Below are 26,855 nucleotides of genomic sequence, written 5' to 3' on the forward strand. Positions count from 1 at the left end.
GCTTGTAAGATAAATTAGTTTACCATTCAAAACTACAACTCCCGGTTTCACTTCTTCTTGAGTATTTTCATAGTTTTCATCATCTGAAACAAAACCAAACAAGATTTAAAAGATTATAAGTAGTCCTTAAAATATGACAGTTTGAATTGAGGACAAATACCCCCCCCCAAAAAAACCCTACATTATGACCCCATTTCAAAGTTATGGTCACCGCACCACCCTGTGGTCATTCGCCCTTATATCTGACCACAGGAATGCTGCAATACCCCATTGACTCTCTCCTGAGGGGCAGATGACATGGATTTTGAGAGGCACGTGACATGGATTCTGTAACTTGCTAATACATAGATGCTTTCTATTTTAATTTGACTTATTTTCTTTTGGAAAATGATGTTCAGGGTCGTGGCAAACTGGAATGTAGGAAAACCTTCATCTTAAGGTTGTACAGATTGATTAGATAATTTTTAACATTCCTAAACTGATCAGATAATTTACAGGAGGAGTGTAACTGGGGATCTGGTTATCTAACTTCAAATAGGCTTTATAATTGATTTACTGTGCAAGGAAGGATTACTCTTATCCTATCCAACCAACTTTCCTCTTTTATTTTGCTTTGTTGTGTTAACTATGAAAAGGAATGTAAAGTGGGTTTCCAGGTTCTCTCTTTTCATAGTGAGATCCCACTTTATCAGGGTACCCTAGTAAACTGTTTTTAAATGATCTTCCGACTCAATTGTTTATTGGGAAGATAAATCGAGGCAGAACCTAGGGCCAGATTCATCCTGCCCTGCCTGGACTCCGCAGTGCTTGGGCTTCCTCCCAACATGCCCATAGTTACCCCACATTTACCTTTTGACAATTCCCGGACATCATGTTGAGGCAGTGGGATAAGATGGCAGCCATGGAGCAGATGGCTCCATTTTGCTCATTTTTGGACCCTCATTTTTGCTGCCTTAATGCAGTCTTCAAGTGCTGCAGAAGCTTTCTGCAGCTTTCAGAAGTTTTGTGTAGCTTTCAGAAGCTGTCCACAGCACTGTGAAGACTTTGTAAAGGCAACAAAATAAAGCAATTTGTCGCTGAGTCGCATGGTAGCAACTCAGAAGCAGCTGCCATTTTGCCCCGCCCACATTTTTCTCACTTTCACTATTATTTTTCTCTTCCACATTCTACTATGATGCTACTAGTTGCCCAAATTAAAGCTCGGTCAAGAGCTGTGGCTTCCTTTGTTTTCTGGTTTTACCTATAGCTGTATATATTATATCTTAACAATATGTTCAATTTCTCAGAACACTGCACCACTTGATTAAGGTTTACCAGGTCAATTGGTGCCAACTATAACTGCAATCAATAAGTTCACAGCAAGGTAAGATTTCATGGAATTTCTTAATATAAAGTAAATAATGGTTTATTCATTAACTCATTTGTGCATTGCCCCAAAGAACGAACATATTATGATGACCACAGCAAGTGATTCCAACCAATCCAAACTTTCCCCGCATCCAACCCTATGTATTTCAAGAGGGTAATTTTTTCAGTTAAGAGATTAAGCTGTTAGTTGACTGTGCTACATTTGATAGTCTACCTGTGTCTAAGGCTTGAGAGCTGCTAACTATTGTCCTATAAATTCCTTTCCCACCTCATGCTGCTCCTCCCCCCCCCCCCCACTTAACCCATTTTACCATCTGACTTCAGCTCAGTTTCACTATCAGGGCATTCATATTCTTCTTCATCTGATGGAAAGAAAAGGAAGTTAGGTGCAATTTTTGGACTAGCTTTTCTGATTAACATCAGAAAATCATCAGAAAATTGCCTGATTGACGTCAAACAATCAAAATCACAAGACGTATTAGTACTATATATAAAGCCTTAGTAAGGCCACTCCTGGAATACGGCATCCAGTTTTCATCACATTACAAAAAAGATGTTGAGAGTTTGGAAAGAGTGCAGAGAAGAACAAATAAGACGATTAAAGGCCTGAAGACTAAAATATATGAAAAACATTTGCAGGATTTGGATTTACCTAGTCTAGAGACAAGAAAGACTAGGGGGGACATGATAGTAGTATTCCAGCATTTGAGAGGTTGCTTCAAAGAGGAGGGGCTCAACCTATTTTCCAAAGCACCAGGAGGGAGAACAAAAAACAATGGAAACTAATCAAGGAAAGAAGCAATCTGGAATTAAGGAGAAACTTGGTAATAGTGTGGACATTTAATCAATAGAACGGCTTCCCTTCAGAAGTTGTGGGTGTTTCATCATGGGAGTTTTTAAAGAAGAGACTGGACTGTCATTGTCTGAAGTGGTATAGGGTCTCCTGCTTGAGCTTGGGATTGGACTAGAAGACCTCAAAGGTCCCTTCCAGCTCTATTCTGATTGATTGACATAAGGCATGGATTCTCAGACCTCAAGTCATGTCCCCCTGGATAGTCTCAAGCAACTTGCAAGGGAACACCCATGAAGCTTGGACATAGCGGGGGACAAAGGCACAAGTGGGAGAGCTGTCTGGCAAATCTGTCAATCACAAATAGTTTTATTATTTCTGTATTTATTACGGTATTTGGCTCTCTTCATGGGGAGCATTCACACTAGTTGATTCAGTAAATAATATAGTGGGTCATGATTACTATGATTGAGAATCCTCTTTTTAAGTCACTGGCCTCCTACATTAAGAATGGACTGCATGATACTACAGGTAGTCCTTGATTTGTGACCACAATAGGGACTGGAAAGTTTGTTGTTAAGTTCATTGCAGTTGTTAAGCAAGCCATTGTGATCGCATCTGATTTTACCTGTTTTTTGCCTATTAGTTTACACCACTTTGAAGTAAAATAAGAAAAGCTTACTTTGTTAAATGCGCTTTTATTTTAAAGAACCATTATCTATGAGTGTTTCTCTACCGTGGCAACTTTAAAATGTGTGGATTTCAACTCCCAGATTCCCAGATGGCATTCAATTCTGGGAGTTGCATTCCACACCCTTAAGTTGTCAAGGTAGAGAAACATTGTTCTATATGATTTAAAAATAAAAATAAAACAGCTTATCTGAAAGCAGGCAGGCATGGAAGCTCCTGAAAATGAAACAGCCCCTGCTAGCTTGACACAATGATTGGTCAACTCTAGAAGATGTTGTAAATCACCCATAATGAAATAACTCTTGTCTAATCATGCAAAAAGAGGAAGAGTTGAAGTTATTTACTTCCTCTACCCTCATCTGTGTTGCTTGTGTCAAAAGGCTGCCTAGTTGAACCAGCCTGTTGCACAAAGCATGCCATTAACACTACTGGTGGCAGAAAGTATTCTGTGCTACTGCCACACTTGCTATTGCTTTTAGTGATTATAAGAGGGTTTTAAACCTTGTGAAGCTCCCAAACCAGGAAGAGGAGAAGAAGATGGAGAAGGATCCACAAAATGGCCAGCTTAATTTTTTTTAATGGGTCATGATGAGAACAATGTGGTCTGTAAACTTTTTTTTTGCCATTAGTCTCTTATAGAACTTCATCAAGTTTTTGAAGAACCCCATAATTCTGAGGAATACAGTATCAAACATTCTGTGAGAAATTTGCACCAACATTCTGGTGTTTTCAGAGTTTTGTTTGTTGTTATGAATGGCAAAGGCAGGTGCCTCACGTTGAAAGGTGGAGGCCCACTTTGGTTCAGTCTTTAAACAGCTTCACCCATTTCCTGTGCTGGTTTTGTGTGTGTGTGTGCATCCTGCCTTCATTTAAGAAAGCATTACTAGTCACAGGTGACTGTGACTGTGATGTTGCTTTACAATAACAGGAAAAGTTATAAATAAATGCCTAGGAACATTTAGAACCTGTTTAAACATCATAAATTACAGTCTTGTTCATTACAGGCCTTTGGTGGATTGGGCTGTATAAAAACCTGCATTAACATTTGAAAACATTTACTTTTCAGAAGTCTTGAGCTGAAGATTCCCCTTCTGTGTTTTGCATCATTGGCTTCACACCCTCAGAAATTAAACCAAAATTAAACCAGTAGCAACTCAAAGTCAGATCTTTAAAAGCAATTCATAGGATGTAGAATGAAGTGTGATGTCTCTCAGGGTGCAAAGAGAAAATATCTACTGCAAACTCTGCATAGGTTTCAGGAAGGGCAGCTGGCCAATAAATTCTGAGCTCCACCAGTCGCCCGAACCCCAAATCAAGAGATTACAGAGTTATAAGAAGAAAAAGAAAAAAGAGAGAAAGAAAGTGCAATGTTTATAATGTTACCTTACTTGATCATATAATATTATTTGCTATTACTGTAACATTACTTCAGTCATAATCAGTCTTTGCTCTTTATGCTATTTTTATTATTGATACTTCCCCAATTACAAATTATATACACAATACCTAATTCTATGACCTGCCTATCTGTACCTACCTTCCATGATGAGGGTATTGGGCAAGATTTTTCCTTTCTGCAGTAACCTTTGGCCACGTTGTGCACCCATATCTGGTGGCATGTTTTCATAGGCATCAATTTGCTCTGTGACTTAAGAGACAAGAAGCACATTGCATCAAAATATCTCTTCCAAAGGAGAATGTTTTAAAGACAAATAAAGATACATGGTGCATAATCATTTGAAGATGCACCTTCTTGTGCCATTAAGAAAACTGTAATCTTTCAAAATGCTACAAGATGTGGCATTTGCTTCACACTATATTAATCCTGCCTGTCACTGCAGCAGCCTGAAGGATCTAGCCAAATATTCATAGAAAATAACTTCTGCTCATGAGGAAAATGTTCTGGTTTTGTCTATGAGAATGTTCCAGAACTTATACAAAGGCAGTGCCCTTATTATATTGCCCTCACAAAGAAGAGGGGGTCAACCTATCCCCCAAAGCACTTGGGGGCAGGACAAGAAATACCGTATTTTTCAGAGTATAAGACGCACCAAGATTTTGAAGAGGCAATTTTTAAAAAAAAGTTTTTGCACTCTGCAAACCTCCTAAAAACGGCCCGTTTTTTGTGAAAATGGGCCCGTTTTTTGTAAAAAAAAGGGGGGGGGCATGCATAGCATTTAGGAAGCTTATGGAATTTTCCTGAGGGCTGGGGAGGAAAAAAATGGCCCATTTTTCACTCATTGTTGCCCTCCCCAGCCCCCAGGAGAACTCTGAAAGCCTCCTAAAGGCTATGCACTGCCATTTTTGCAAAGAGGGCAGGGTTTTAGGAGGCCAAAAATGTTGTATGCAGTGTATAAGATGCACCCAGATTTTCACTCTCTTTTTTGAGGGGAAAAGGTGCGTCTTATACTGGGAAAAATAAGGGTAAGGAGTGGAAGCTCATTAAAGAGAGAGCCAACCTAGAACTAAGGAGAAATTTCCCGAGAGTGAGAACAATTAATCAATGGAACAGCTTGCCGCTAGAAGTTGTGAGTGCTCCCTCATTGGAGATTTTAAAGAAGAGATTGGAGAGCCTTTTGTCTGGCATGGTATTAGGGTCTCCTGCTTGAGCCGAGGATTGGACTAGAACACCTCCAAGGTCCTTTCCAACCCTATTAGTCTATGTCTTCATCTCCTGAAGAATAAATGCTCCTGCTGCTAGGCTGCCTCATTCATGATGTAACTGTTGATGCAGGGTGCTTTCAAACCCAGCAACAGTCAAATGTTGTGTTGTTGTTGTGTTACTTTGTGTGTTCACTGAGAGCTTCTGTACTGGAGACAAACTCCACACTTGGCCAAATAAAATGTTCTGTTCTGTTCTACATAACCTGTGATGGCAGAAAAGTCTACTAGGTTAAAGAATTGCTCGCTGCACTTCCAGTGCAGGAAGTGAGGAGGAAGAACATGTGTTCTGTCTACACATGAAGCAAAGAGGGAAGAAAGAGGCGGGGTGGGACTACTTTGGGGCCAATACTTCCCAGTTAAAAACCCATAAGTCGCTGCGGTCAGTTCCCTGACTGCATGGTCTCCGGATACGCTTCAAGACGCTAGTCGTCATTTATAAAGCCCTTCATGGTATTGGACCTGGGTACTTGAGAGACCGCCTGCTGCCAATTACCTCCACTAGACCGATTAGATCCCACAGATTAGGCCTCCTCCGAATTCCATCCGCCTGCCAGTGTCGACTGGCGACTACCCGGAGGAGAGCCTTCTCTGTGGCTGCTCCGACCCTCTGGAACGAACTCCCCGTGGAGATTCGAACCCTCACCACCCTCCAGGCCTTCCGCAAAGCCCTTAAAACCTGGCTGTTCCGACAGGCCTGGGGCTAAACAACTGTTGCCCCCCGTCTCGAATTGGTATGACTGCTGTGTGTTTTTAATTATGCATTGCTTTGTATTGTTTTTAATTTTTTGTTTGTATCCCCCTTCCCTGGTTGAGTTGTGAGCCGCCCTGAGTCCCCTTCGGGGGAAAAGGGCAGCATATAAATAAAATCAACATTCAACATTCAACATTCATGGAGTGATTGCTTCATGGGATTAAGAGGAACAGAACAAGGAAACTAAGAGGAACAGAACAATTCGGTTTCCAGGGCTCATTTTCCACAAAGGGCCTGCTATGAAGCCATTTCTCCTTGCTTTCCTTCCTTCAAGGAAAATAAAGCAGTGAAAGTAGCTATCCATTCAGGAGTCTGCGGTAAGAGTACCCTCAGCTTCAAATACAAAGGCCTGGGGAGCTTGACTGCAAGATTGTGTCAGTTTCAAATTTTCAATCTGGCATCAAGAAAACTACTTCAACGTGTGGAAAGACCGCTTGTGTGCATACATGCATGTGTGCACAAACACACACAGAGAGAAATACAAATATGATGTGGAAGGGGGGAGTTTAGCATTTCAATCTGTTCCATCCAATACAATTTCCTTCTGAACCTACTCTTGTTGGTAGCCAAAGAGTTTTCCTTCCCAAAATATCATTTTTGCCAAGGATAAATAGAGCTGGCATTTTTAAGAGGACCGTTGCTTGGTGCAATAGAAAATTCTTTCTCATTTCAGCTTGCAGACTTCCCCATAATTGGGTGTTTCAAGTTTCTTACGAGCTTAACACTGTTCTAGAACAGAGAAACTTTGATCAACCAACCAACCAATCAACCAACCAATCAATCAATGGAAGAACAGAGAAGGGGCTTTGGAGGTCTTCTAATCCAAACCACTGCTCAAGCAGGAGACCCTACCTATACCATTTTAGACAGTTGACTGTCCAGTCTTTTCTTAAAAACACCCAGTGATGAAGCACCTACAACTTCTGAAGGCAAGCTGTTCCACTGGTTAATTGTCCCCACTCTTAGGAAGTTTCTCCTTCGTTCCAGGTTGGTTCTCTCCTTGATTAGTTTCCATACATTGTTTCTTGTTCTGTTTCTGGTGCTTTGGTAAATACGTTGACCCTCCTGCTCTTTGTGGCAACTTCTCAAATACTGGAATACTGCTATCACGCCCCACCCCACCCTAGTCCTATTCTCTAGACTAGCCAAACCCAATGTTGCAATTGTTCTTCACATGTTTTAGTCTCTAAGCCTGGGATGGCGAACCTATGGCACATGTGCCACAGGTGGCATATGGAGCCATTTGTCAGGGCACGCGAGGCCCTGGCTCTGGAGGGCTTAAACCGGCCCTACGAGCAAACCGGAAGTCCGTTTCCAAACTTCCGGTTTGCACATAAGACTGATTTTTTGTGCTCCAGAAGCTTCAGGGAAACTCTGGGGGGCCTCCGGGAGGGAGGCTGTTTTCGCCCTCCCCTATAAAGCCTCTGGCGCCTGGGGAGGGCGAAAAAAGCATGCAAAAAATGGGGGGTCGCACCTGTCATGCAGGCATGCGTGCTGGGGGAGGGAGGGTTGCACATTGCATTATGGGTGCAGCACACCCATGCATGACCTCCTGCGCTCCCCCCACTTATGGTACGGAAGCCAAAAAAAGTTCACCATCGCTGCTCTAAGCCTTTACTCATTTTCCAACAACACTAATTCAGAATAGGGCTAAATTTATGCCCCAAAGGGTTTTGGGTACCATACAACATAGTAAATGAAACCAGAGCACATTTTGCGACATGTCAAATCTTCTCTTCAACTCCAACCCAAGCCATGTTAGAGAGACGATTTTCCTACTGTAGATCATGCTTGGTTGGAACCAGAAGATCTGGCAATTACTTTCCTTAATTTTTCTTGCATTAAATCTATAAGGACAAACACTGGTGTGCTGCATTCCTAAAGCAACTTTCACTAGCATACTTTTCCGCAAATTAAAGTAGTGGAAAATGTACATTAGCATTCTTCTTGAGGAAGAATTTTGTGAATGGAGAAAGGTCCTAATTAACTCACCATCATCATTTCCTGCAGATACCATAATCCTATTGGATCTTTTGTTCCGTTTGGCATAAAAGTATCTTCTGGAAATGAGAGACACATAAAATATGAATGACATCAAGATTGAGTTGAACACAAATTGCTTTGTTGGGGCACAAATGTGAAGGACATCAGATGCTCAACAGTGTGAGTCTTTTTTGGGAGGACAACTGTGGTTGTTACTCCTAAGCTTCAAATAGTCCTCTAGAATACTTTAGCTGATGGCACTTGGGCCATTAGGGGAGAAGGTCAGGGAAAATATCTGGGGTCCTTATTGGGTTCCTATATGCAGCATGGAGTTGAGAAACACACAGTATCAACCGAGATACTTTTCTTCCCAGTCTCATTAAAACCATTTAATTCAGAACCTAAAAATATCTTATTGTATCAATGGGATTTATAAAGTTAAGGAATCTCCATTAATAGTTATAGACTAATTTTTGTAAATGGGCTGGACATGTAATCAAAGAAGAACTATTTCTGGCAACTGTTTTCTCGAAAAATTGGATGCAACCAGATTGGGGAAGACTGATATGGGGCAGAGGGACCCATATCTGATTCGGGGTTGAGGATCAAACTTGAGCTTGAGTATCATGCTAAGAGCATGACATTTCAAGAAAGAGGGGATGAACATGCCAAGGACTGAATTTAATCTAACTTAAATCGAGGGTCTGAATTTAATTGACACAACAACATATCTGGGCATGTGTTTAATCATTTCCTTCTTCTGCCAGGCTAAAAATTTTAATCTGCTAAACACATTTGATTTTCTTTTTTGCATGCCACATTCCTTCATTTTCTTGTCTATTGTCTCCTGTTTTCCTTTTGCCAGGCCTATCTTGTAGAGTCCACAATCTTCTCTTGTACATAGTTTTCTAAATTCAGTGCACAATTCCCACTATTTTTTGGCCCTCTGTTATATTCTGAATACTTACCTCCTGTTATGACTTATCAACTTCTTCTGTTGCCTGCGAGCTCGGTTGACTGAAACAAGAAAAGTTGACAGGGATCATTTCAAATACAGGTAGTCCTCGACTTCTAACGGTTCATTTAGTGACCGTTCAAAGTTACACTGGCAATGTAAAAAGTGATGTATGACTATTTTTCACACTTATGACCGTTGCAGCATCCCCATGGTCACTTGAACAAAGTTCAGATACTTGCCGACTGATTCATATTTATGACAGTTGCTGTGTCCCAAGGTCACGTGATCCCCTTTTGTGACCTTCTGCCATAAAACATCAGAACTAGAGCTCAGGATATTAAAAAATAAAAATAAAACAGCAGTTAAAGTCAACAGCCAAAAGGCCTATTGGGGTCCTCAGTTTGCTAGAGAGTTACTCCCAAATAATGAAAGGCTCTATGGAATCAACCTAGCTTCCTGTCAAACATTGCAAAGGATTAATCTCAAAGGAGGACCCATAGAGACATTTTCTCAAGCCATTTAAGCTTTAAAAGTAATAGAGGTAATCCTTGATTTACAACCAAGGTTTGTTCAGCAACTATTTGAAGTTACAATGGCACTGAAAAAAAAGTGACTTATGACTTGAGTCCTTGCACTTCTGACCATTGCAGTGTCCCCAAGGTCATGTGATCAAAATCCAGGCACTTGGTAACTAGCATAAATTTGCATTGATTGTAGTGAGATCATGTGATCATCAGTTGCAACTGTCTCGGCTTGCTTCGGGCAAGCAAAATCAATGGGGGCAAGCTGGATTTACTTAATAGCAATAGATTCGCTTAACAACTGCACTTAATATTGTGGCAAAAAAAGTCTGTAAAATTGGGATTGACTTAACAACTGCTTTGCTTAAAAATGAAAATTCTGGCCCCAATTGTGGTCGTAAATCAAGGATTCCCTTTAACCAAATGGAAAGAAATATTGTCACTATTTGTATTGAAAGGATTAGATTTAATCTACAGGTAGTCCTCGATTTAAAATAGTTCATTTAATATTTGAAGTTACAACATCCTTTTAAAAAGTGAGTTATGGCTGTTTTCCACACGTACAACCATGACAATATCCCCATAGTCACATGGTCAAAATTCAGATGTTATCAACTGACGCATACTTATGACAGTTGCAATGTCCGGAGATCTTGTGATCCCCTTTTGTGATTTTCTGATAAGCAAAATCAATGGGGAAGCCAGACTCACTTACAAACCATATTACTAATTTAACAACTGCATTGATTCACTTAAAAATTGTGGCAGGAAAGGTCATAAAATGGGGCAAAACTCAGTTAACAAATGTCTTACTTAGCAAGAGAATGTTTAGGCTCAATTGTCTACCTGTATTAAACTATTAGTTTTAATAAATTACAGAAAATATTTGTCCATACGTTTCTCTCATTAAGCTTCTGAATGTAAAGATACGTACCTTGCCGGAGCCTTAGAAAGCAAAAAACAGAGCCAAGGCAAATAATCATATATCCCGTTGCTACAGACCAAATTATCCAATGCAAAACAACTTTGATCGGGATGGAGGAGAAGGAAGAAAAAGATGTGATTAGGCCTTATCAACGATTAAATAACAACTGCAACAAATAAATACAAATATTTATTGTATTTAATGATAAATCAGTTTTTATTCCCTCTATTTGAAAGAAGAAAAGAAGATGTGTCTTCTAAGACAGTGCCTGCTATGCTATTTCTAGCTTTTAATAAGCACTTGTATTAAATATAAGCGGTGCTTTAAAAAAAAAAAACTGGTTGAATCAGTTTCCCATCAAATTTTTTAGCATGTTTTTATTTTGCACAGTATAAATAAACATTAGGCACTAAGCATTTCAGATTTTAATTTTTAAAACAAAGTTTCCTGTCTTTGGGTCTGGATGTTAGGCTTACAGGCTGTTCTCGCTCTTTTCACACCTGAGGAAATTTTAGATGCTAATGAAAAATCCGAGCACAGAATACCGGTTCCAGTTACAGTGTCATTCATAGATTGTTACGTGTCTGCACGACAAGGCAACAAATGTATTTATGGTGTTAATTGAAAACTGTGACTAGGTTACTGTATAGAGAGCAGTGTTTCTCAATCTTGACAACTTTAAGATGTGTAGACTTCAATTCCCAGAATTCCCCAGGTTGAGAAACACTGGTTTATGGTGTAAGGAAAATGACGTAGACAGAAATTTGCAGGAACTGTTTCCTAGGCAAAAAGGTTGAAGCATTTTTAAAGTCCAAAGCGAGATAACATTTTGGAAGCTGCTCAGACAGATACCTTCCTAATTCACTTGAGTATAATAATCAAGGGGGTGGGAGAAATAAAATGAGACTTGCAAGATTCTCAATGAAATAATATTAGCCTTCCTGTAGAGTTGTACCACTCTGGTCTATGGACTGCCATTTGGATTTTTTTTTTATCATATAGATCACGCATAATCATCTATTGTCATGGGTTCCCAAACTTCTTTTGGCCATGCCCCACCTAAGCATCTCTAAAATCCTGATTATCCCCACCCACCTCCCCACTCTGACATATAATTCTTACTTTACTCATAAAGTGAACGCTACTCACACGGAGAAAGCCTAAAAGACCATTAACTTGGTTTTTAAAGGTTCAAATTGCCCCCATTAAAAATCAAATTGCCCCCCCTATGGGGCATGGGCCCCATGTTGGGAACCACTGGTTTAGATGTAGATCATCCATTTTCAAATAGAGGACATATGGACCGCTCAGGATCTCAGGATATGTCAAAAGTGCCAGTAGTGAAAAATATGTAACTGGGAGCCATAACATTCGCTAAGCGGCCACAAAAATGCAAAGTATATTCTATTGCACATATTGCCTTATTGATGCCAGTAAACACACCAATTACTGTCCTGTGTTTTTTATCCAGTAATGGCACAAGAGTGAGAGGATGGGTGGTAGCACCACAGGAGAAAAACAAGGTTGGAAGTGGGCCACAGATTTAAAAAAAAAGATTGAGAAACACGGTTCTACGTTATAGTTTCTAGAAATTATTTGTTAATGAGTTTTTCAAAAAAAATACAATTTTTTTTTAAAAAAAAACATCAGAAATAATAGATTTGGATTTTATAAACCTGATAGCATTTTTAAGTTTATACTAACTTATATCCAAACACAGCATTCCCTTCCCACCAGTTTACTTAAAGCCTCACCTGTCTTTGCTATCACCTCTAGCTGAAAATAGCGTGTCTGATTTTTCCACTGGCAGGAATAGTTCCCAGCATCTTCAAGGGTTACTTTTGGAAGGATCAAAGAAACAACACCAGCATTCATAGTCAGTGAGTAGCGAATGGAACGGCGTATTGTCATATTAATCAGCACTATATTTTGATGTAGTGAATCATGCTGAATCCAGAGCAGTGTCCCCTTTGTCCAATTTCTATGTACTGGGGCATCACAGGAAAAATATTCGGGATCCATTGCTGAATGAGGCAGGTCTCCCTGGGGTTCTACGGAAGAAAAGTTAGTAATAATAAGTTGAACTGAAGCGCAATTTTACATTAATTCCAGTTATGAAACTTGAAGGCATTTTAAATTCTCGATGCATTTTGGCTATACTTCAGATAGCTCAGAAAATTAAAGAGTAATGATTCTGTTTTGAAATTTTTTTAAAAATGAAATTAAAATAATTGTAAGGTTCATTCCATGGTAGTTGTATGTGTCGCCTGTCACCTTCATGTTAACAGTCAGACATTAGGAATATTTTATTTTTGCAATAAAAATGTGGATCCCATTACAGGACAGGCTGAAAATTATCACCATCTACTGAATTTGATTATGCGGATGTTTGCAATCTGAGCTATGACAGTTTATTTCTCCTCACTCACTTTCTCCTCATTCTCAATTCTACTCACAGATACTATTTGCTATTCAATTCCTGCTCATTGCTTATCACTCTTTAGTAATTATAGGAATCGTCTTCCATCTTCTTACCTTCCATTCATCTGCTTAAATACAATTCCTATCAATTAATGTTACAGATAATGGAAACTATAATCCAGCACAACTAAAAAATATTGGTTGTGGGGGAGGCACCCATCACCTAAATCAGGGGTGTCAATTTCACTGAGGGCCATATCAGGATTGTGTTTGACCTTGGGGAGCTTGGTGGCCTAGCCAGGATGGGCATGTCCAGCTCAATGCTACTCATGTTGTGGGCGCCTGTGGTAGCCCGAACGCTCAGCCAGCAAAAATGGGCTTCTGAGCTCTGTTTTCAGCTGCGACGGCCTCCTGTAATCCTCTGCCAGTGAAAATGGAGCTCGGGAGGACCGCATGCAGCCCTCCCGAGCTTTGTTTTCGCTGGCAGAGGCACTGTGGCAGTGGTGGAATGCAACCGGTACGCCCCGGTACAGGCGTACCGGTGCCTGCTGGGAGCACCAGATACTGTTCCAGTATGGTGCTCTGGAGAGCCCACCACCCCTCCTTACCTGTATTTGAGCTGATCAGGGCTTACGCGCACAGAACATATGGCACCTGCGCAATGCTCTGCCAAGCAGCTGGAGTGTTGCGGAGCATTGCGGGCGGTAAGTTCGCATGCGCACATGCATGTGGTGGACCCATTGCACCGTACCATTGCAACAAGATCCGGAACCCACCATTGCACTGAGGGCCAGTCCTTTGCTCTTTTCAAGGCGGCCCTGTGAGCCAGTTCAAAGCACCGCACAGGCCGGATCCGTCCCCCACCCCAGGCCTTGAGTTTGACACCCCTGAACTAGATAGATGGATTACAACTTACATCCTACCAAATGTGAATTCATGTAAAATCCTTTTACTCACACTCTTTCCAACCCCATACAAATTTATACTTCTTCCCGACTCATTTTAGTCATCGCCTTAGCCATGTGGTAATAGAAAAATTATCCACCCTGTTCCCCAATGAAAAATGAGCTCTGATTTGACCTGAAATCTTATGCTAGGGTGTGGGGAAGGAGTGAAAAGCTTGGAGTTCTTGCAGAGAAGGAATCCACGGAGACCCACCACCATCACCCTACCTTGGAATTCCTGAAGACTTCCTCTGGCTGTTCCCTTGTAATTAGCAAGGCAATAATAAAGAAGCAACTCTGATCAACTCACGGTGTCGTTCTGATTCCTTGTGGCTGATATAAGGGAAAGAGCTGTTTCCATCTGAAAAATTACCACTACTATCTTCAGAGCCTTCTTTCTCATATGCTTTCATTTTCTCTTGGATGTTATCAGGGTCAACATAGTCATTTTTTCCACCTGGAAAAATAGCTTCAAGTAAACCATCCAGAGTCATTGAAGATGGGTGGCATATAAATGAATTATTATTATGAATTATTATTATGCTTCATTGCACAATTAGCTAGACGTTTAGATTGGATTTGGCATTTTATCCATCTATCAATCCCTTCCTAAAGACCTGGGATAGGCAGATGCTGTTGTTGTTATTTACTTGGTCCACTCTTTTTTTGTGTGTGCCTGATATTGGCCATAACAGTGATACCATCTAAGCAATTATTACAGCTATTCTTCTTCCATTTGTTTATTGTTAAATATACCTTTCTTCCAGGAAAGCTGCATCTGCTGTACAGATATTCAAGTTTTTCCCATTAAAATAAACCCTGGGAGATTGGGCTGGATTGGGTAAGAAGAGAGAGACTAATCAGCCCCAAGACAGCTTAGCTAGATTCTTTGGCTGAGGGAAGAATTTAACCTGGGTCTCCTTGGTCTGGGTTAATCAACGTAACTAGCATTTCCTGTTGGGTCTTCTTTCTCTTGTTTCTTCTCTAGTAGGATATCTGCCTTTTTTTCTGGACATCCATGACTAATTTGAAGGCAATACTGTTACACTGTCCTACCTAGATTCTTTTCATCCTGGATGTATACATCATCAACAATACATAACATTTTGAGCAAACTTCCCAAATGGGGCCTTGACATATTTAGACTATAATTCTAGTCATCCCTCAGACACCAGGGTCAATGTGGCTAGGGATGGTGGACGTTCGAAGTGAGGGATGGAGGGAGCTATGGAGAGCAGTCAATGCTATAACAAGTTTTCATTATTACAACACTTACTGGTTCTGTTTGGAAGCACATGGCGGTTTCCTGACTGCCCATTCCAATTACAGGTAAACCAAGTGGTATTTTGCACAACATTTCTGTAGATCGACAAGCCCCACGTAGCATTAAGTCTTGCCTCAGGATGGTGGTACCCCACATTTACATACAGCAATTCATTCCTTTTTGGACCAAGCCAGATCAGATCTAAATCACTTGAAGTCCGGGTGTGATCCAGATTGCAGGGCAAAGAAACTTTCTGGGATTCTGGAACGTGAGATATAGTTATTAAAACTTTCCTTTCTTTCTAGGAGCATTTTTTTTTTTTTTAGTATTTAATTCTTCATCACATGGAAGTGCTGAACAAGTCAAATAAATACTTTCGAAACAAAGCAAAACAATAATAACCTTTAAAGAATTTCTAGTACCATTGCTAATACCAATTTAAAAAGGATTTTTTTCAGTTAAGTTTATCAAAAAGAATTCAGTTCTAAAACTATTTAAAATATAACCACATTTTTTAAAAAGGAAATTCTTAAAATAGATTAAATTAACACAGCAAGTTAAGAATAAGGATCAAATGACAAATGGAGCAATTTGCATAACTTTTAAAAATTAATAAGCAATATCTAAACCAATGCTGGGTTTGTTTTTTTTATCCTTAAGTTTAATAGTACCTGATGGTTTCCAAAACTGAATTTCAGATCTTCATTTTTTTCTGAAAATGGGCTAAAATAATACTTACTGAATATTGTCTATATATTGCACTTAAAAAAAAAAAAAGACCTACAACCTGAAATACATGACATGACAGGAAAAAAGATATGGGGAGTGATAAGAAATGCAAACAAACCTAGCTTTTTTTAAATCTCAAGCATCAGATGTTTGAGACTGACCATGATGGAAGAAGGACACACATTATTTCTCTAAAGTTTTACTTCTACACTGTTGACTTTCCCAAAAATATACCTACCTGTTAATCTGAAATCTGTTATCAACTAAGCTTCCAGTTTTCAACCATCTACAAGACCCACCTGTGACCTGGATCACTTGCACGATTTCGTTGGATGTTTCAGTGGTTGCTGTCCAGTGGTAGGAGAACAATAGGAGAAGCAAGTAGCATAGAACGGGTGCCATTGCCTCCTCCCTGCTAGCTAAAGCAAACAAGGCTCAAACAAACCTAAAGAAGCGGTCACACCAGCAACAATTTTAGCAAAAGAGACTGCTCTGAAGCGTGAATTCTACATTAAACTCCCCTGGGAGCTGAATGGTTGCCCCAAGGGAGAAGCGAAAAAGCAGAGAAATAATTCCACAAAGCGCATAGTAATTGAGAGTGTAAACTTCAGTGTCTAATGTCTATGCAAAGTGTCCTTCTGTATTTAACATCTTTTCTACATTCAAACAAGCCACAGTGGTCTCTTTAGGAACTATGGGTCTGAGTTCCCAGGCCTGTGCATTTCTTCTCTTGGTTTTTTTTTCTTCCTTGGGGGAAACGTTGATTTTTAAATAAACCTTGAGAAAATTGGGGCATTGCAGCTTCAGTTGGGTTCTCTAAAACAGAGGTCAAATCGAAACAGAAATCTTTATTAAGGTTGCACACCATGACTGTATTTGGTGGGCTAACTATTACCGTAATTATAAGCATATACTAATTTTTACTCCGAATGTTTTTCCCCAAAATATTAGTTTCTTTGTTTATAATCATGATAGTCATTGCAGCGATAGGAATTTTAGGGACATGCTAGGACAATATTTTAAGGCAGCATTTCCAACTTTGCCAATTTCCAACTGTATGAATTCCCATAATCCTCATCATTGACCATTCTGGCTGTGAAATTCTGGGCTTTAAAGCACATACAAAAGGTAAATGGCCAAGGTTGAGAAACAGTTTTAAAACCAGGTAGAATCCATTTGATGGTACTCACCCTTCAAGGAAATCAAATCAGAGGTGGGTTGCTCCCAATTCGGCCCGGTTCAGCCAAACTGGTAGTGGTATTTTGGTCTGGGTTGCTAAACCAATAGCGATCCAGGCTGGCCATGTCCACGAACCGGTTCCCTGGTTGCCATGGCCATTGCCAGCATGTTGTTTAGTAGTGCGCGTGCATGCGCAATTCACTGTAAATTGTTCACTGTTTGTACACAATTGTACATTGAATTGCAAAGCACACACAAAGCGAACAGGTAGTAAAACTGGTAGCAACCCACCTCTGAATCAGATATAGATGTGATAGATAGATAGATAGATAGATAGATAGATAGATAGAGAGAGAGAGAGAGAGAGAGAGAGAGAGAGACAGACAGACAGACAGACAGACAGACAGACACAGAGATAGACAGATACAGAGAGAGAGAAACAGAGAGAGAGAGAAACAGAGAGAGAGAGAGAGAGACGAGGGAGAGAGAGACGAGAGAGAGAGAGAGAGACAGAGAGAGACAGAGACAGACAAGAGAGAGAGACAGAGAGGAGAGAGACAATACATAACATTTTGAGCAAACTTCCCAAATGGGGCCTTGAAATATTTAGACTATAATTCTAGTCATCCCCCAGCCAGACAAAGACAGAGAGAGACAGAGACAGAGACAAGAAGAGAGAGAGAGACAATATGGAGAGTGCAGTGATATGAGGGAATTGTGCAGAAATCCTTGTTACTGGTGTGTGTGTGTGTTGTTTTGACTCATGTAGTATGGGTTGGATACTGAAAAGATGAATGTTAGGAAAAGAACCAGGATACTCATAATTAATAACAATTTGTTAAAATGTACCCTAAATTTACATTTCCTCTGGCCCAAGGATCCCCAAACTCTTTACCTCAGAGATCCCCTCATGAAGTTTAAGATTGTTCCTCAACTCCAAACATTTACTATCTGAAAATAATTTAATAAATACTACTTTAACTAAAAGTACTTTGCATAATAACAACAATGGCTAGCCCAATCAACCCAAGGGCCAGGGGGGTGATATTGACCACTTTGGAGACTCCTACTTTAGTCAATCATTTTGAAATGACTATGTTGCAGATTGGAGAAAGATGAAGCTGTATCCCTCTCCCTCTGTTGAGAGAAAGCTGTTCAATTTTGACATAGATGAGCAGCCTTTTCTTAACAGAGGGAGAGGAATATGACATCATCTATCTCCAATCTAGAGTCCTTTCAATATTTCCAAGAAGGATCCACACCCATTTGCACCACTCAGGTGACTGTGATGACACATATAAAAGTCCAACTCACTAACATTTCGCTAAAAGAATGCAAATGACCAGCCATCTGCAAGGAGTATAAATCCTTCCATTCCCCACCATCCAGTCAGAGCTGAAGAAGCTTCTTGGATGAGAAGTGAAACGTCTTCAAAGAAAAACCAAGTCCAGTTGCCTCTTGAAAAAGCACCTTTGGGACATGCAGGTATTGATAGGTTTTCCAGCCAATGGGAAAATAGCTTCCAGCATCCCTTTCTGACTCATGCCAGAAAGCCTTATTTCAGCCAACAGGCAAGAAGGGCTGCTCCTGGCCCAGGAGATTCAGTGAATTTTTGCAGGCATCCTGCTAATGTTAATCAGTCATCCCATGGTGATGGTTTGTGGAGGGGCTGCTGTGGTTTTCAAAAATGTTTTGCAGCTGGAGCCAATGATGGATGTGTGGGCAGAGCTCTAACAGCCAGCAACTGATGCTGAAATTAACCACGACACAGGAAATTTCAACCCAAGATTCAGCTGAGCTGCAAAATAGGCAGCCACATCAGTGTGTTGCCAAGGAGGAAAACTAACAATCCTTTCCATACATTGGTATCGTTCCTAACCATCATGTCACCAAAATGTGCTTTCTGATGTCACATACAAGCACCACCATTTTATATTGTGTGAGATGGGTGGCAAACAAATATAATATAGTATACTGTGAACAAACAAACATACTTGCATCATGTGCAACATATGTATGGTGTGTAAGAATAAGTTTGCATTGCAAGGTAGGTTTCATCATAAATCCGTCTACACACACACAAACACACACACACACACACACACATATGGATGCCTAGGATTCCATAGGATGATCTTGTTTTTTTTTTAATCTTCCCTTCTTATTTTAGCTGAGGCATAACAGAATAACAGATTTGAAAGAGACCTTGGAGGTCTTCTAGTCCAACCCCCTGCTCAAGCAGGAGATCCTGTGCCATTTCAAACTGTTGTCCAGTCTCTTCTTAAAGGCTTCCAGTGATAGAGCACCAACAACTTCTGGAGGCAAACCTTTCCACTGCTAATTGTTCTGCAGAAAATTTCTCATTATTTCTACGTAGGTTCTCTCTTGATTAGCAATAGCAATAGCAATAGCAGTTAGACTTCTATACCGCTTCATAGGGCTTTCAGCCCTCTCTAAGCGGTTTACAGAGTCAGCATATTGCCCCCAACAACAATCCGGGTCCTCATTTTACCCACCTCGGAAGGATGGAAGGCTGAGTCAACCTTGAGCCGGTGAGATTTGAACAGCCGAACTGCAGAACTGCAGTCAGCTGAAGTAGCCTGCAGTACTGCACTCTAACCACTGCACCACCTCGGCTCTTGACAGATAGTTCCCATCCATTGCTTTTTGTTCTGCCTTCAGGTGCTTTGGAGAACAGGTTTACCCCCTCTTCTTTATAGTAGTCTCTTTGTCATGGCTCCGAGTAATGCTCCCAATCAATTCAAGATTCTGAGGCCTTGGCTTCCTCAAAAATCCTATTTATTGGGTACATCACATCAGCATGGTGTCAGGTTTCATAGAACCCTACCGGGACACCCCATATTCTCGTGGGGAAGTCCTGGATGCATCCCTCACTTTATAACCTTTTTCCTATAGTATGCCTCTCTTGTATTTTGATTTACCTTCCTAGGAATGTAAGGGGGGGGAAGGAATGGTTAGAGGGCCATCTGTTTCAGCCCGCGGTTGAACTTCTTTGCATCTGTGGATTGGCTTGCCCTGCTCCAGACTGAAGGGAGGGGTTTCTATCGCTTATTCGCAGGAATCCTCAGATTCTGCCGTCTTTGTCTTGCTATCACTTTCTCTCAATAAGTTTCCTTTTGAAATAATGCCTGTTTCAAGAGTTCTGCTTTCTTGAGGAGAGAGGAGAGGCAAGTCCTTACACATGGTCAGATGTGAAACCAACACTGAATAATTCCCGCATTTTAGGTATAATTAAAGAATAGATATTGTCCACCTTCACATTAGCCAAACAAGCCAGTGATGAACCTCTCTGCACTCCCTCCTGCTGTTGCTAGGGTATGTTGATTTGGCCTTGGTTCTCAGGAGCTTATCATTGTTATGTCTGGCACATTGGAGGAAAACTTTCTACACTCCATAAGTCCCCCTCTCCCCCCATAAGTGTGGCAACTAAAAAATTAAGCAAGAAAATATGGCTTCAGCCAGAGTTGTTTTGAGAGTTGACACTCTTAGTATTAGAACAGTGCTATCATGTCACTCCTAGTCCTTCTTTTCATTAAACTAGACATATCAAATTCCTGCAACCGTTCTTCTAATCATCTTTGTTGCTGTTCTCTGAACTCTTTCCAGAGTCTTGCCATCTTCTTTATATCGTGGCGATCAAAACTGGACACAATATTCCAAGTTTGATCTTACCAAGAGTTGCTCCAGTCTTGTGCTTGTCAAATGAATTACAATTTGTGCTCAAGGATTATTTTGTTGATCTTGCAATTGTGTTGTCTAGACAGCAGTTGCCCACCATAAGTATCCTGCATTATGCAATTGCTATTATTCCATCTGTGATTCCATATGGCCTGCTCCCAAATGAGGCATGTATAGCATGTGTTCTTATTTGTACTTGAAAAACCTCACACTAGGACTTCCTGTTTTTGGAAATCTTTCTTGAATGATACTGCTAATAATTTTGTATCTGGAAATACCCAAAGTACATTTTGCTCCTGGCAGAGGCAGATTTACTTCTGCCCATATAGTGTGATTTGCATTTTCTAACTGAATATGGTAGTTTCAATCTGTCTCATAAAAATAAGCAATTAACAGCTTTCTTTTTCTTTTCTTTTTTGCATGGGAGAGCCAATTTGGCAATGCCACCAGCTCCAAAGAAACCTCTCTCTGCCTGCTCTATTTAGGAGGAGGAATTATAAAGTGGCAACTTCTTTTCTTGTTTTTTTTCCAGATGTTTGATCAACAGTGGGGTGCTGGTTAAAGGTTACAATCCTTTCAAAATGAGATTCAAACAAGCCATAGTTTGTTATATCTTATTACACAGAAAACAAGCACTTGACAATTGTAGTTATAAATATTAAGAGAAATCCAATACCTTTGATATGAACTTTGAATTTCTGCACACTGTACATTCAAAAATTCAGAATTGTTGTGCAGAGGGGAAAATATACACTGCTTACTGTACTATAGTGCTGTTGGCTAATTCACCCAATATACTTTGTTATAATGTAGTCTGCTTGGATTTTGATTATGATTTATGGCTTAGGGTTGCTATTTTCCCTAGCCACATCTAGTTCAGAATTTTTCAACTAGTTCTTTATATTTGGATTTTAGTTTCAAGAATTTGCCAGCAGCATGCAACTTTGACAATTACACCCTAATGGCTGTGCTTAACTAGAGAGTTTATAAAATTTTAATATTTGGAGGGTTCTTGGTGTGTGTGTGTGTGTGTGTGTGTGACAGAGTGCTATGCAAGCCCAGCCAATTATGAAGTATCCCATGGGTCATGTTAAATAAATTATTATTTACTTGAAATGTCATCCCAGCCAGTTTCAGATTAGTAGTTCCCTATACAAGTAGTCCCCAGACTTATAATCATTTGTTGTAAGTGCCTTATGACCATTTTTCACACTTATGACATTGCAGCATCCCTTAGTCATGTGATCAAAATTACAAAATTACAGTTGCTTGGCAACTGATTCATATTTATGACGGTTGCCGTGTCCCAGGGTCGTGTGATGCCTTTTTGCAACCTTCTTACAAGCAAAGTCGATGTTGAAGCCAGATTCACTTAACAATCATGTTATTAACTTAATAGCTGTAGTGATTTTCTTAACAACTGTAGCAACAAAGGTTGTAAAATGGGGTAAAACACACTTAATAACTTGCTTACAAAAGAAATTTGGGGCTCAATTGTGGCTGTAAGTCGAGGGCTACCTATATATTGAATTAGAAGAGTTATCAGTCTCTCTGTCCATTCCCCAGTGAGGCATAACAATAAGAGAAAAGCCGGAAATCTTTAATACAGTTAAGAGTTTATTCTTTAATATCAATAAATAAGCAGCTAGAAGAATCTCTTCATTTCCTCCAAGTTGAGGAGTTTCATTTGTTTGTTTTTTCCTAACAAAATGTTTCCTTCTGTTTATGTGTGCATTAAAAAATCCAGTCCTGGGCTTGAGGTGGGTTCTATTCATGAGAAGAGGGAGGGAGGGGGAAACGAACATAGTGTGGTCACTAATGCGGAAAGCACTTGGGACGGTATGTGTGCATGTGGTATGAGTGTGAGCTTGCGTGTGCAAAGGCAAGGACAGGCAGGTGGCTCAAAATGTACAGAAGCCGAGTCGCTGGTGGGGTTTGTGGGTTGGGTAGAGAAGCAGCTGGCAGGGAACATGGCATGGCAAATGCCAGCACTGTGGCCCACACTAGCAATCCAACTAGCAGAGGGGTTAAAGGGGAAGAGAGACACTATTAAATAACAGAGGGGCAGAGAAGCAGAGGCGGGGCCAAAGACAAGACAGTGGGGTTTGGGAAATGGGCAAATCTTGATGGTTTGGGGGGAGGGGAACAACGTGGTTATTTCCATGATGATTCAAATGTTCACTTCTTTACTTCTACATTGTCTGTAAAAAGGGAGGAAGAAAATAAAGAATAAAAGGCAAAGAATGAAGAAATTAAGACACCACCCCGCTCCTCACATACCCTGCAAGCAAGATGAGTAACCTAGATCTACTTCTGCAAATATTGGTCTGCAATTGGGAGAATGCCAGAGGCCTAATGGGGTTATCCCCACTTTTCCAATAGCAAGTGGCAGTCTAGCAAATAGCGATTATTATTCCTCCTGCATTTTTCTATCTGTATAAACTTTTGTGCCTTCAGATGATTATCAGACATATAATCTCATAATCTAGTAGCCATATGTGTTTTCTCCATTCTGTTGGGGAAAGCCCCCCCCCCTCTAATTGGAGAAGGCGTGCCAAATTCCATGGGCCCATACTCCATTACTTTGAGTTTTCTTCCTCTTCAAGCATCACTGGCAAAAATGTGTACTCCTTGATATTTGTTGAGGGTGGTTTTTAAAGTGCAATGTCTCACTTTATGAATTCCTTCCTTAGAGCACTTTCTTTCCCTCTCAATCTTTTTGAGAAATGTTTATGCCTTCTGTATATTTTTAATATTCTCATTCCAATTTTTAAATGGTCCATGGTATACTTAGCACCTTCTATTTCTGATAGTTGCTGTAATGGAATCTAGTGAATGGTTTAAATAAATACATTTACATATTACAGACATATCACTAGATTGGAGAAAACTGGCCCACATGTTGTCTTAACACTGGAGAGTCTAATAAAAAGAAAATCCATAATACCGTGCCCAGTGTTATGCTTAGAAAATGAGACAAACTATAAAATAGCTTTCCCCTAGAGATTGAGACTTCTCCTGAGATGATGTTAATAAAAATGAAGCTTTTCTGAGGATTTTTCATAGTTTAAAGGGGATGCTATTACCATGTGGAACAATATTTTTGTATGTTATTCCAGCAGTGATGTTGATTTAAATTTTGCTAATTATTTATATAATATTGTGGTATTTTATTATTATGGACTATGCTAGATGTTGCTGAGTTCTTCTGATTGGGGAGGTATGTGATGGAAGGATGCATGAATGGAGATAGATAGATAGATAGATAGATAGATAGATAGATAGATAGATAGATAGATAGATAGATAGATAGATAGATAGAAGATATAGATATGGATAGATGATAGATAGAAATGGAGAGAGAGAGAAATGGATAGATAGAAATGGACAGATTGATGACAGATAAATAGGTAGGTAGGTAGGTAGGTAGGTAGGTAGGTAGGTAGGTAGGTAGGTAAATAGATAATATATTACATTATAATTAAGCCCCAAATAATTCTACTGACTAAAAACTAATTTTACACACTGAGTGGAACTTGCTTCCTATGAAGTATATGTGACCTTGGAGCTTTAGGGAGAGATAAACAGACCTGGGGATGTTCACTGCCCTAGTTTCACACATGCTAACCCCAGCAGAGAAAAGCTCACCCAACCCAGAACATCATTTTATCTACAGCTTTGCCCAAGCATCCTCACCCATCTCTTTAAGAAGAATCTGACAACACCAAAAGCAGCAGGGCCACAGAAGGCGCGCATCACCCCCTGTGCTGTCCAGCAAATGTATGGCCAAACAACGACTTAAATCAGACATTTGCCTAAGCATGACACAAAGGCAATAAAGGCACAGTTAGGCACAATCAGGAAGGCCATGGAAAGCAGAAAAGACTTCTGTGCAAACAAAGGTCAGTCCAAGACCATCCTCTCATTGAGCCAAACACAGTGAAGTCAGAAGCATCTTTAAAAGGGCACCAAAGGCCAAGAATGGCCAGGAAAGGCACAATGTAGAAAAAGGTCCAACTAACAGAAGTACAATTTGGAACGTTACAATTAGGGTTCATGCAACCCAACAGATAAACGTGTAAAATGGTTTGCGCTGAAAGTTACCCCATCTTTTTCTTTTAAAGGACCCTATGAATTATTCAGTGGTTCCAAAACTGAACTCTAAACCACCCTAGGATTGGATTCAATTAGAAAATTCTAAGATGTTCCTCCAGGGAAGGATCAATAAACTCAGGCAAGTTTTCCTAAGAAATAATTTGTTTCCCTTGCTGAGCTTCCTCTGCAACACAGAAAATGCAGAAGTCATTAGAGGGGGTGATGATGACCATTCATATAGGGGCCAGTTTTAATGTAAAAAAAATTGCTTCCTTTTCTCCTGTAATGTTGGTATGGAAAGTAGAGAAAATAATTTTGACAGAGATATGCTAGATCCATTACTAGGGCAAAAAAGGGTGGAACATATTTTAAGTTTAGAAAAGACATGATAACTATCTCTAATAGTTTGTCTTTCCTATAACAGCTGTAGAGAGTATGGGAAATGTCTTTGGCAGAAATACAAAAGATCCATCACCAGGGTGATTGGGACGGGTGTGAAAAAGGTTTTAAGTTCACAATGGACAGATATTGGTAGCAGTGCAGACACATTCCTAAATTACTGAACTATAAAGAGAAGGCACAGCACAATCAGACCTGCAGGGTTATGTTATTATAGCCAAAAGTTAATAAAGGTATTTTTTTTCCCCTTTCTGTGGAGTTGACTTCTGGATTGAGTCTGCCTAGTGGTGCTGACGTCAATCTTGCAAATCTAATTGTCTTGTACTTTCTTTTCTTACAGTTCAGTGAATTAAAGAGGGGTCTGTCTAAACCGCTTTTGAATATTATGTCTTTTGTGAACATAAAATATGTTTCACCCCTTTTTCCCTTAATAATAAATCTTGCATATCTCTGTCAAGGTTATTTTCTCTACTTTCTATAGCAACATTTCAGATACACTGGTTTATCAGTAGATGCTTGGAATTGTAATTTTGCTTATTTGTGTATCTTGGCACATGAACCAAAGTACCATTTCCAGCATTTCAGTGGACTGAAATAGGAAGCAATCAGCAAAACAGATTATTATTTTAACTTTCCTTCTCCTTCTCTCTTCATCACTAATTCCTTTACATTCAATATTATGTATATAGGTTTCATTAGGGATGAAGCAGAAGGTGAAGAAAGAGAAGGATACACTTTGATTATTTCTATATTCACATTATCTATGTCTACTGTAAGGTAGAATCACCGATAGATCAACCTATTCTGTGAAGATCAGTGGATTAGACATGGTTCTATAGTCTCTGAAATATTTGAAGTTTTCTAAGTAGATATATAAATATTCTTTGGCAGACGTGTTAGTCCCACCATCTTAAAAATGCTCAGTTTGAACCCCTCTTGGAAATTCAGCCTGCTCTGTGAGCATTCAAAACATAACATTTATAGTTGATGTTTATTGAAGTGGCCATGACCATTCCTGTATCCTAACAAGAAGTTGAATTTGTGCAACATGGAATCTTGTATTGATCAGATTACCACCAAACATTTCATGAAGAAATGGTACTCTTGGAATAATTCTCTTTCAGGGAAGGATTTTCGGTCTCTGGCCCTATGAAGCAGGCTCTCTCTCCCCCCATGTAGCTGGCCCCTGGTTTCCTGGACAATGTCACTTGCAGCAAACAGACTGTCCAAGCAAAAAAGAAACATTTTCCCCAGCTCCGCACAGATATTGCCTATTTTTCTGCATAGATCAACAGACAGATATGAAGGAATTGCCAGAGAACAAACAAGGCATGCAATTGAGGGTTGTACAGTAAGATACCTGGGAGGCAGGATACAGGAGAATAGAGGGGGAAGGAGTTTATGCTACAGGATGGAAAGGATAAAAGAAGCCAGAGTTAATAGAGATTAGGAAGGAAGTTCCCAAGAAGAGGAAA

At 40.0% G+C, this 26,855-nt stretch overlaps 2 protein-coding genes across 3 annotated transcripts in view; both read right to left on the minus strand.

Moving 5' to 3' along the window:
* CD19 (CD19 molecule) overlaps positions 1-16,410 on the minus strand; it is a 30,293-nt gene extending 13,883 nt beyond the window's left edge. The window contains exons 1-10 of the mRNA XM_087713800.1: positions 16,308-16,410; positions 15,292-15,540; positions 14,326-14,472; positions 12,405-12,701; positions 10,660-10,749; positions 9,215-9,263; positions 8,256-8,323; positions 4,386-4,496; positions 1,680-1,730; positions 24-83 (exon numbers count right to left, since the gene is read on the minus strand). Coding sequence (XP_087569926.1) covers positions 24-83; positions 1,680-1,730; positions 4,386-4,496; positions 8,256-8,323; positions 9,215-9,263; positions 10,660-10,749; positions 12,405-12,701; positions 14,326-14,472; positions 15,292-15,540; positions 16,308-16,410 — 1,225 coding nt within the window. The remainder of the gene's footprint in view (positions 1-23; positions 84-1,679; positions 1,731-4,385; positions 4,497-8,255; positions 8,324-9,214; positions 9,264-10,659; positions 10,750-12,404; positions 12,702-14,325; positions 14,473-15,291; positions 15,541-16,307) is intronic.
* Positions 16,411-22,483: 6,073 nt separating this feature from the next.
* ATP2A1 (ATPase sarcoplasmic/endoplasmic reticulum Ca2+ transporting 1) overlaps positions 22,484-26,855 on the minus strand; it is a 37,629-nt gene continuing 33,257 nt past the window's right edge. Inside the window, exons 22-23 of one of the 2 annotated variants that reach the window (XM_087713802.1) lie at positions 26,741-26,784; positions 22,484-23,087 (exon numbers count right to left, since the gene is read on the minus strand). In XM_087713802.1, coding sequence (XP_087569928.1) covers positions 26,780-26,784 — 5 coding nt within the window. In that variant the 3' untranslated portion in view covers positions 22,484-23,087; positions 26,741-26,779. The remainder of the gene's footprint in view (positions 23,088-26,740; positions 26,785-26,855) is intronic. The other variant, XM_087713801.1, reaches the window with a different exon arrangement.

Source organism: Thamnophis sirtalis, unplaced genomic scaffold, assembly GCF_051295495.1.
Source record: "Thamnophis sirtalis isolate CommonGarterSnake01/CBP01778 unplaced genomic scaffold, rThaSir2_p1.2 scaffold_4, whole genome shotgun sequence".
Lineage (NCBI taxonomy): Eukaryota > Metazoa > Chordata > Lepidosauria > Squamata > Natricidae > Thamnophis > Thamnophis sirtalis.